This window comes from Ylistrum balloti, unplaced genomic scaffold (assembly GCF_031769215.1).
Source record: "Ylistrum balloti isolate Yb309-2 unplaced genomic scaffold, AGI_CSIRO_Ybal_v1 Utg373270, whole genome shotgun sequence".
NCBI lineage: Eukaryota > Metazoa > Mollusca > Bivalvia > Pectinida > Pectinidae > Ylistrum > Ylistrum balloti.
Genome location: NW_026783216.1, coordinates 58,912 through 71,438, shown reverse-complemented (window position 1 = coordinate 71,438; position 12,527 = coordinate 58,912). Strand labels below are relative to the sequence as shown.

Here is a 12,527-nt window from a genome sequence, read left to right as displayed (position 1 = left end):
AAAGTAAATAGCGGACATAAGTGATAACTGAAAATACAAAACATATCTCATCGACTTCTGAATCACTTGCATAAAATTCCTTAAGAGTTGGATTCCTCCTATGACTCAATAATGATATTAAAATGTCTTACGGTTAGATATCCTGATAGATCAATTCATTACCGAAATTAGGAAGATGCTAATTAATATATATTAATGAAAAAAGTTAATCTAATATGTATAAGGACACTAATGTAAGGAAAAATAACACGGGGTTTAAATTTTTGTGTTACATAATTGCATACTTGACTTAACGTCTTTGTTTAGAATCTTCATTCCCTGATACATTCACTTATTCAAGACTTGTGCTGTTTTATGCCAGTCCATGCGACACATTCTCATGGCCGTCAACAACCTGCCTATAGTAGCCTCCTTAGGGAAAGTCCTCTTCCAGCACTGCAAAAGAGCTGTCATCATTTCCCCAAAGTGGCTAGGATTACAACATCTTTGTTGCTCTATGGTTGGAGGTGATAATCCGATCTCCAAGCAGAGGTTGAAGAAATCGCGGCCGATGTGTTTGATGATGAGTTGGATTTCATAATCAGTTGGAACTCTGTCCGAAACCTCTCTAGGAACTAAATAAAACAGAAATACAAGACACTATAGCAAAGAGATGAAAAAATTGAACAAGATATGTGACAGAATCTTTAGGCAAGATGGAAAAAGTGACACATGAGATGAAACTACTTACAAATATATAAGCTATTGATGAAATATAAAATACATTTAGAAATTGTGAAAATCAATAAAACATTTCGAAGAAAATGAGGACATTGAAATATATTCTCTGAAATAAGTGTTCTCATATTTCTCTACATATTTTTGCATCCGAATTTATGACGTACATCGCTTATTTGTCGTTTTGCTCACTTCTTGACTAAAGTTGACAAAGTTTCGAAACATGCATTCGTGAAAATGCTGAAGATTAAACTTAAATAAGTTAGAACAACAGTTCGACATTGTTAGTCGATTGCAAAACGTTCTATCCTGTGGACGTGTGGGAAAGCATAATTAATTGTATAGGACAGTTACATGTTTTGGCATATCTTATTTACTTTCGCTTTGATTTTTTTCATCAAGTACTTTTAGAATGTCAAGCATGATGACGTAGTAAGATCAAATGGATATTTATATATACTATACATTTAAGTTTGGATCTATATTAACAATACTGAATGGTAGGTATGATGGAATCAAATGTTGATCCGAATTTTCTAACCAGAGGACTGTTTTGATTTCACATTTGCACCATTTGCAGATATGGGCTGTAGCGCTTTGTGTACATGCTGAATTCAGTGTATCATCACAACAACAATATAATGACGACACCAAATTCAGCTAACGTTAAGAATCATTGTTAGTTTTTTTTAAATGGTCTAATGCTACCCCTCATTGAATGTACGACTGCTTAATGTAGCCGCGAATTAGAATTGTCATGGCATAGCCGAAAATCAATGAGGGATACTCATGTCATACTAATTTTGCATATGATAAGAACATTTATATAATAATATTATTGCCTACATATGTCAGGAAGAGAAAATTAAGAAAGCTTGCATGCTTTTAGTTTATTACATTGGCGATAGAAATCAATAAATATTACACACCAAAATGACTTAGTAATCTATGAGTATCATTCGGTGGGAACTTGTTCATGATATGACGTTTTAATGAACAGAAGCTACACAGATCGTAAACTGACTTAAAATGATGAGTTTTGCTTCACTTCAACATATACCTGTTCCTGATCTCTTACATATAAAGCAAACAGTAAATAAGATAATATTTAATAACCACAGAGTGAGCCATACAAATTGATATCTTATTACCTTCGCCTTGTGGTCCTAGTTCTGTTTCCACTGTTTCAACAATCCGATCAGTTGCCATGTCATGTTCCTTCATAGCCAGGACGATGTGATGGAATGTCTGATTCGGGTAGATGTTTGTCCACTTCAGAAACAACTTGGTGATCAGAGTAACTGCCGCTAATTCTGATGACTCAAGTTCCATGCATTCGATTTCTGGGTAAGGAACTCCAAGCTCAACAAACAGCAGCTCATAAGAAGACGCGCTTACTATATAGGACAAGCGACCAAGTTCCCGCGCGGTTGGCCTTCTGTTTGGAAATGTCGTGTCACCATTCGTCGTTTCTAAAACATATCAATAACAAAAATATTCCCAGTTACATCTTAGATGAAAATATAATATGGACTAATTTGTGATCTTAAAATATATATTTTTTGGTGAAGTTGTGGACAGAACTAAATAGCTCTTAGCGGAGCGAAATAAAATTGAGAATAATGGATCTTACGTTGCTATTGAGTCATTAACCTGACGTCTCAGTGAAAACAAATATATAATATCATAAATATCAATGTTTTCACATAGATTTCTATGCAAAGAAACCACAATTTTGTCCATGTATATTGAAATAAACCAACAAAGAAAGTTTTTGTTAAGCAACAACTTTCTTAGTATTTAAATACGCTTACTTAGTTATATGTATATATATATAAACACTCACCAATGTTTGACCCTTTCGCTTGAACGGAATCCTAAAACAAATATAGAATGATAAGGACCACATATATTCACTTAAATCTTCAACAATATATCGTTCATATGAGTAGTGTTGTTGTAGAGAAAACATCAATAAAATAAAGACCTAATTTGATCTGATACTTTACACCTCGAACTCATCTTGATAAGACACAAATACTCCTTAAAAATATTGGACAAGAATATTTTGATTTTTATAATAAGTAATAAAATAAAATTTCATTGTCGGAAATGATGACGAAACCATCCAGAAAGTGTCTGGTTGAACAGGCAGTCAGACAGACAGACAACTAGGTAGCCAGACAGACAGACAGCCAGCAAGACAGACAGAGAGACATACATACAGACAGACAGTTACCTGTGTTATGTTCCAAAATGAGGTGTCTGTTTTCGACAGTATGTGCCGTTTTTGACAATCTTCCCCTTTACAGGGTACGCCCATCTCGAGTTGATGACGCCGTACCGGTGTACAGGGGTGTCGTATGGACTCAGATAGAAGTTACAGTGTAGTTGATGTGTATACTGAAAGTGTTGCTGGTTACTCATTTCCAAGGCGTCACGAATAATTTCTTCTATTGAGAGTCTGACTTGTTTTCCACTATCTGCGGGGAAATGGGCTTCCGTTGGACTGAATACAGTCACAACAATTGTGGACCTCTCTGGATGCATGGAAATGATAAATCTACAGATGTCGTTGACCTCAAAACACCCAAAACCTCTATAAAGACACACGTGTTCACGTCTCGGCCTCGTCTGGTCTATTTCAGTCGTAGTTTGGAGGCTTCGTGTTGACAGTGATGTTGGAGTGTACATCCTAAGGATGTGGGCGAAGATTCTGTGAAACAACTCGTCAGGTACGTATACATCGGTGAATACGAAGCATAACGCTTTAGAAATGGCGCGAAGACTGCGCTTCAGGCTGGTGACTGCACTGGTTATCACATCCATGTTTTGCAGCTCCATCAGTTTGCTAGGGATCGTATACGTCTCACTGAACTGTTTAGTTGCGGATCCTGACGACGTCACCATTTTCACTATCAATCCAAATTTTTCCATCAGCGCCAAAAGAACGGATTGATATGGAATGAAAGCACGATTCTTTGTCAGCTTCAGAAGACCTTCAATTAATTTCTGAGTCAATTCGCCCTTTGTTGTGTACAGATCCAGGTCTCGGGTCATCAGGGGGTCGTCACTCGGGAGAAACTGGTCATCGGTAAGAAAGATACTGAAGAAGTCAGCAAGCCACTGGGGGTCGGTGATGATGTAATCAAACTCCCGAAAATAAATCACAGACCTGGTGCAGTGAAGGTATCTAAGAAGAAATATAGAAATGATAGTTCAAAGGTTAACCACGCATCCCGTGCAGTGAAATAACAAAGTTATAAAGTATTCGCTAAATAACTTATTTTTCTGTGAGAGAGAAAGTTGGGTACGAAAAAATTTGATTGCTTTACGTGACATACTGATACAAAACTTACTATAAATACCTAATGTATTTTACACATTTATAATAATTAAATAAAAACATAACTGATGCCTTAGTATACAACTTGTAATCAGCGTTCATCTTGACTAAGTTAGATAATATGACTACATGGGGACACTGTGCACGGTTTATTTGTGTGTCCTATGTCTGAATATATATATATACATATATATATATATAAGTGTCTGTTCACTATGGCTGGTCACTCATAGCACTCTGTAAACAAAACAATGATGCTGTATTAGCTGTGTCTGATGATGATACTGTGTTAGCTGTGTCTGATGATGTTACTGTGTTAGTGGGGTGATGATGATATACTGTGTTAGCTGTGTCTGATGATGATAGTATGTTAGCTGTGTGTGATGATGATACTGTGTTAGCTGTGTCTGATGATGATACTGTGTTAGCTGTGTATGATGATGATACTGTGTTAGCTGTGTCTGATGATGATACTGTGTGACCCGTATCAGATGATAATACTGTGTTAGCTGTGTCGGATGATGATACTGTGTTAGCTGTATCTGATGATGATACTGTGTTAGCTGTGTATGATGATGATACTGTGTTAGCTGTGTGTGATGATGATACTGTGTTAGCTGTGTGTGATGATGATACTGTGTTAGCTGTATATTATATGATACTGTGTGAGCTGTGTGTGATGATGATACTGTGTTAGCTGTGTCTGATGATGATACTGTGTTAGCCGTGTGTAAAGATGATACTGTGTGAGCTGTGTGTGATGATGATACTGTGTTAGCTGTGTCTGATGATGATACTGTGTTAGCCGTGTGTAAGGATGATACTGTGTGAGCTGTGTGTGATGATGATACTGTGTTAGCTGTGTCTGGTGATGATACTGTGTTAGCCGTGTGTAAGGATGATACTGTGTGAGCTGTGTGTGATGATGATACTGTGTTAGCTGTGTCTGATGATGATACTGTGTTAGCCGTGTGTAAGGATGATACTGTGTGAGCTTGATCTTATGATGATATTGTTTTAGCTTTGGCTGATTACGATACTGTGTGAGTTGTATATGATGTTTATACTGTGTGAATTGTGGCAGATGATGCTTCTGTGTTAGCTGTGACTGTTGATACTGTGTGATCTGTATCTGATGATCATACTGTGTGAGCTGTATGGGATAGTGTGTGAATTGTATGTGATGGTGATATTGTGTAAGGTGGGATTAATAATATTAATGTTTTAGCCGTGTCCGATGAGGTGACTGTGAGCTGTGTCTTATTATATATTGTGTGAGATATGTTATGATGATACTGTGTGAGCTGTGTCTGATGATACTTTGTGATTTGCGTCTGATAATGATGCTATGTCAATTATGTCTGATGATGATGCTTATGTCTGATGATGATGCTGTGTGAATACTAAATGTCGTTGGTGGTTTTGACTTCTACTTGCAAGCTTTGTTTTGTAAGCTGTCATGACACACACATATACATATGTGTATAAGATTTTATATTTCATCCGTTATTGTAGATGTATTTTAATGCCGAATCATGTATCACATCTTACGTATGAATATTGAATGGAATGACACATTTCCGATCAAATTTAGGTGAAATAGGATTCGTGTTGACGAGATATCAAGCTGAAGTAAAAATGAAGTCGCGAAGAAACAACTCAAGCTTTCTATTGCGAAATGCGTTTAAATACTTTTACGTAATAAACCAACGGAGACAAGTAATCAATTGACTGAATAAATATTCACTTATGTCCTAGACAGTAAACGACTATAACATAGATAATAATATCTGTATATCTGTAAAATTCTGAACAGAGATCAAATAACATGCAAAATTAAATATCTATGTTCATCTCATATAGTTCAATATACGGACAATACATGATACAGCCATTTGGCAACGGAATTTTGATTTTAAGGCCTTCAGATTTCAAATATCAATATATGAGACACATTTGCTATATATTTATTATCTATTGATGCACACAAACTTACTCCAGGGCAAGTTTGATCTCATCCACACCGGACAATTTTACTAAAGATGATTCGTTCATCTTGATAACCTCCGCTAACGTGAGTATCTTCGTTCCGCTTTCTCTTGCTTTCAATAAATCCATTTCGAGTCGTAGCCACGTGACTGGCAGTTGTCTGTCCCACTGATCCTGATGAACAGCTGCCTCTTTGATGTAACCTCTCAGTAAATTTAGGTCTTCAGCTTTATTGTCGAGACTGTTGTCGACTGTACAGAACCTGACAAAACGGTGTGCAGAGAGTTCGGGAAATTTTGAGATGCTTAAATGTATGTTCCTGAGTTGTTTATCGTAGTCCTGAAACAAAAATAAAACAGTATCTTTACAATATTCATGATAAGCCTGATCACTTCGCCATTTTGAAACGTTTGCAATTTCTTTTTTTTCATATATATATAAATACTTTTAAAGAAAAGCTAAGTTATAGACTTTATTTTTTACAATAAAAGTTTGAAGCAAGTTATGCCACCAGCTACATCTGCAATCATCATTATTTGAGGAAAAACGAGAACGCTAGCACTGTGTGACTCTTACCGTCAACATAATTAAGGGCACTCTTATTAATCGTCAAAGTTGTTTCAAATATCCAAATTACAGTCGGGTTATTATCAATTTCATATATACTGGGAATTTTCATTACGCACCTTGTTGTTTTTCTTCAACTTATCAAGAAATGTGCCGACGAAAATGATTGGAGGAGCATGCGATCTTGTTTTATGCGCATCCAGTTCGGCTGCGGAAAACGTGCCAATCATTCTTATCCATTTTTTCAGCCGGACTATCAAACCAATAAACAATCATTACAGGTGGGAAAAAAGACGAAAAAGGATTTCTTGTGTGAAACCGTTACGGGATAGCATTATCAGTTTCAAAAATAGTTGATGAGATCAATGCATTAAACTTTTATGGAACATTTAGCTAAATACTCAATTTAAAAGTGTCCGACCAGCAACGCTAAAAGAAGTCGTTTAATAGTTTAAACAAATAAGATCCCAGTGACCTTGAATTTACGTCTAGGTCATTTATGTTCGCAAACATTGTCAAGTTTTAACTAGAAACGAACCAGTCAGACACCATGCCTCAAGGCCTTTCAGTTCATGAGTAGAAGTCGTTTAAAGGTTTAAATAAATTTGATCCCTCTTGAACATGGCTAATTTCTTTACGCAAAGTTTGTCAATCTTCACCCATTGCTTATTACAAGATTTGTCAGTCTTTATCCTAGGAACATACCAGCCAAGTATCGAAATATCTGGTCCATTGGTCATTGAGAAGAAAGTGTCTAAAGGACAGACGGACGGACCGAAGACGGACGACCGACACCTCGCTAAGGAATAAACTTATTTGCCCTTTGGGCCAGGCGAGCCAAAATCATTGTAAGTGCTCTAGTTAATTTCAGGGTTATTAGGTTAAAGTTAATGTTACTGTAAGTTTTTCGTCATTGTCAGAGCACCAATGGCTTCAACCTTGAGCGATTATCATCAAACGCCATTTATTTGAAACGTTTCTTAGCTTGCGGGGCACGAGATGGGACATGGTTTGCTTTCATGATCCTCAGGTTGCTGCTTCGCATCAGTTATTTTTCATAACGTTAAAATAAAATAGAAATGTTGATACATTACGTTAGTAGGAATTCTTTTTTTTTTGCACAAATTAATCATTCTGTTACTACCCGTTTTAAGATGTTCATATATAACGTTATTATAAAAGGTAGATATTGAATTACATTAATTGCTTTCAGCAATGATAGACAATTTTACGGCAAATCTTCGTATTGTTTCATCACATGTTCTAGTTATGTCTAGCTTTGGTAAATAGTTGTTTCCCATATTTAACTAGGACAGCAATAAGCTGGCCAGAGAATATAAGTTCTTATAACACAAACAGTAGATTATGACATTTCGATGACTACACGGTCACCTTGATCAGACAAACGACCAGTGTGGTCAAGATGGCTTCCTCAACCAGCCGTCTGAAAACGTTGTTTTCATTGTCGATTATTTTGTAATTTTCCCAGTCAATGGTATACTGAAAGGATAAAGAAACGCAGGGTGAACTTTAAACCAGAAATTAAGTATGATATCGGGCTTCATTTAAAACGAAATTTTGTATACTTACAGATATATGATTTTGTATTCATTAAAGCACATTTAAGACAACAGTAACCACCTGGCGTATTGTTTTGTATAATCTGCTTGACCATCACGTTTACAGGTATTTTTAAATTGAGTGTACATAGGATTATAATGCAAATTGCAGAAAATAGTTGTGTGTCGATTTGCTGTGGTCACGCCTTTATTCTTCGTACACTAAGTACGTCAGTGCTAGTACGCTCATCACTGGTCATCTGTCTGATGAAGGTGACCGTGTAGTCATCGCAATGTCACACTCTAATTTCCTACTGGTTTTGTTAACATTTGAAAAAAAAATTGCAAGATATACATGGCATATGAGTTTTGTCATGTGGGGTCATCTTTCAGGTGATAAGGTGGCAAATCATGTCATTAATTACATGGCCTATTCACTCAAATATTTCTGAAATCGTTTTTTGCTAGCAACAAACTAGTAGATTTAACTTTACCATTAAAAACGCCTACCAATACCGGCCACTATCAAGTAGCTGTTCAGTTACTTGCCTGTTTCCAGTTTTTCTTCTAGAAAATCGGTCAATCGGAAGACTAGAAGGTACACGCCGTGCGAAGAAATGAAGACGCTGTGTGAAGCCTGGAACGACATGTGTCCACCCATATCCCACAGAGACAGGAACGCTTCGTCAGAGTTGGAAACATCTGCGTCGGGGATTATGTCAACTTCCTCATAATATTGTTTGATAGATAGTTGTTGCAAACGTTCTGTGCTTTCTCCAGCTACTAATAAAGTATATAAGTTATCTGTAACCAACATAGCGAATTTGCTCCACCTTTTTACTGCATTAGTTCTTTTTGTATGCTTCACTAGATGAATGTACTATATATTACATTGTATTTACCCAACTCATGTCTGTTTATGTAATTGAAATAGTTTAGTTTTTATCGCTTAATTGGTCTGGTATTCAGTGCGTTCGCTCATATAATAGTTTTGCATATAATGTGGCCATTGATGTTATAATAAGAACTGTCGACGCCAAAAAAAATGCCTACTTTTGTTTGAGTTGATCCTCCATTATTCTACTTAAAACCTGTCAAAATGTAACATTTAGTGATAAAAAGTATATTTTGTTTTGTTGTCATACCTTTTAGACCTTGACAGACTTTGAAACTAATCAGAAACTATCTAAAAAATCCCGAAAATAAGAAATATAATGTAAATTACATATGCATTTATTTACTAATGCACACGTTCGTGCCGTGTATTTGTAAATATTTCTCAATATCTTATCCGTCATGTATTTTTGGTTCATAAAATCATTGGTTCTCTGGACTTGTTTCATGGATCACGTTAGCTAAACGAGGTCCATTCTCGTCCTGAATTAGTTTGCTTTTTATTGCTATAGTTTTTTTAAAATTGTTACGGATTGGTATTCGGACTGACCTTTCGTCATAGTATTAATATAATTTCAGATACAGAAGTATATTAAGTTTTAGTATAGACTTTCAAAAAATCTTCTTAATATTCGTTAGTATATTTAAGTGCATAAACTTTATTAGTTTTTGTCTCCATTACTACCAAAAAGTCTGTTTACTTATACTTGTACTGACTCCTTTTTGACTTCATTTTATTTATTAGTTGGGTGCATGCACGCGAGCAAGACAGACAGAGATTATTGGCCGCATTGTCAGTTTAGTTTAATTCAATGTGAATTGAATAGTCAAAGTTAGGTGAATGGTCAGATATCACCTTATTCTAGTTTATCAGAAACTATTATCAGAGGTCACAGAGTTATGATAAACTATATATCACTTTTAAATAAACAATCTGTTAGGATAGAGGAAGAGAAAAATTACGAAACTCCGATGATTTCCAGTTCATTTCATGAAATTACAAGGTTACAAATACCTAAATTGAAATGACATGTTTGATGCGTATGCCCAGTTCTTTATTATCAAGCCGACAATTCTTAGAAGATCTATCAGCATCATTCTTCGCACGATTTATAGATGTTAATCATGTCTATGTCATTTAACCGTGTTTTCAAAAAATATGTGGATGTAAGCATACGATCAGAACAGAGATATATGTGCATCTGCACATTATTTAGCAGTCGGTGTTGGGAGAAAAGTAACAACACCTATATGATTTTTTTACAAAGCTATTCGTATATACTTTATCTATTCACCTAATACTGGAAGACGTGTCTTTGTGATTCTGTTTTACTAATAAACATTTGAAACCGCGGAAACAATTTGTAACGTAACACTAATTACTTTTAGTTAGGTCAGGTGTCTAAGACACTATGTAGTACAGATTGAGGGTTATATCAGAGGAACTGCTAGAGTGAATTAACGAAGTGAATTATCCAATGCAGGAATGAATGAATAAGGTCAAACTTACTGATAATAGACCTGCTACTTTGCAATGTACCGTTCTTTATTAACTAAAAGATGTATTCATTGTATCCAATTCGTTATTATTTAGTTGAGTATACTATTAGATTTCGTTAGATTATTATTATGTTCTCTTCATTGTAATGCCAACTAAACCTCTTCGATAACTTATGAGACTATTTTGATGGGGTATTCATGCAGATATATTTCTTATTTTTTCAATAAACTTGCGCCTGAACTTCATTATCTGAAAGATATGTTTTTTTCAATTAAAATGTTTTCCTGACATTGGGATAGATGCGATTATGTATATGCTTGGTTATAAGATATTTGTAGGAATGATATTCTAAAACTGAGCCAAGCGAGCGTAGCTAAGTAATGTCAACAGAAAGGAGTTGTATAGCTTTCATACTTTCAATCTACTGTATATTACCTTCTTTCAAAACAGTTTCACTGTCTTCGTCACGGCTTAACACCACTGTTCCCAAACGACTTTTTACTACATCAGAAAGTATTCTATTATCATTATATTTCCACGTTCCAGAATCCAAGTCGACTGAGAAACAACAAGGACGCAACACAGCTCCAACAGTTGGTTGTCGTGACCCGAGATTGACAGTTTTTTCCTGAAGACGACGACATATGGTAGTTTTACCGACATCATCCTTGCCGGTTAAGACTACGCGTATGTGTCGATATTTTTCCATTCGTCCATTGTATAGTGTTAGGTATTCACGAACGTCTCTCTGATCTGGAATATAAATAGATGAAATTAACAACACAGTTACACCTTACAGGTATCATAACAATTTCCTGCTAATCAAATTCAAAATTAGAAATTGAGCACATTTCAAAAAGTGTTTTTATATCCATACACGACTTGTATATCTCCAACTGGAGAGGCAGTAATATTATATACAAACAAAGGTATTATATTTTATTCAAATATACGCGGATAAGGAGTACCAACTAAAACGTCTATACAGATATAAATAAAAAATACAAACATGCCAACATAATCATAATCCAAGCTCAAATTCCATAAAACAAGGACACAATATTATTTGATATAATATTTTTTTTTCAAATACGAGAGCTCAAAAAAATGAACATAAATGAAATAATAATTTGTTCAATGGATTTCATTTTTAAGTAATTCCCATACAACACGTTCTTGTCTTATCAACCCTTTACCGAAGAATTTCGTGTTTTTTTTCACATTTCAATTTTTTGGGGGTTAGGTATAAAAACCTAGCTGTCTTTGTAACGATAATCTGTTCCCTTATTCTATTGTTTGAGTATTTCACTTTTGAAATTGTCTCATTCTGACTAGTTTTGCAATATCATATAACCGTAAACGTGTTTTATCCAAATAAAATATCTTATGATGTGAAAATTTCGAAAGTGACACTGACACGTGATATTTATGTAATGATCGATTGCGACTAGATTATACAAATACAGTAGGTTTAACAATCTGCGTTTTCTAATAGTACCATTAAAACAGCTTAATTTTGTTTCCCATCATGAGATAACATCATATTAGAATTTGTATTCAATCTAAATAACCATTTTACCCACTTGCGTCGTTCTACTGAAGGAAACGTAAATTGAATAAAAATGATAAAAAAATTGTAAAAGATCTGGTCGTTATATTATTTTATAGCTATATCAAAATTAACCCGTAGCTTGACATTACTTCAGATCTGTTTGAATATCACAACTATTTTACACTCAAGCATTATAGGCAGATTGACACGGTAATAGCAGAATGATCAAAATTGAAGAAGAGAAAGGTCAGAAAAATATTCGTTTAACTACTTATACATCTAATATAAAGAATATATATTTGAAAACATGATACTCACACTAATGCGATTTGCGCGAGAGATACCTAACCTATCAATGGAGAAGAATTTACAGGAGAAATAGTCATATTAGTCATAAAAATA

At 35.0% G+C, this 12,527-nt stretch overlaps 1 protein-coding gene across 1 annotated transcript; it reads right to left on the bottom strand.

The window, feature by feature from the left end:
* Positions 1 to 315: 315 nt before the first annotated feature.
* Positions 316 to 11,321, bottom strand: LOC132564946 (uncharacterized). The gene is given in 9 exon segments (XM_060229556.1): positions 316 to 614; positions 1,869 to 2,189; positions 2,564 to 2,594; positions 2,957 to 3,039; positions 3,042 to 3,910; positions 6,060 to 6,391; positions 6,739 to 6,872; positions 8,728 to 8,961; positions 11,009 to 11,321. Coding segments are annotated over 9 exon segments (2,565 nt in total). The 5' UTR covers positions 11,283 to 11,321; the 3' UTR covers positions 316 to 327.
* Between the last annotated feature and the right edge of the window lie 1,206 nt (positions 11,322 to 12,527).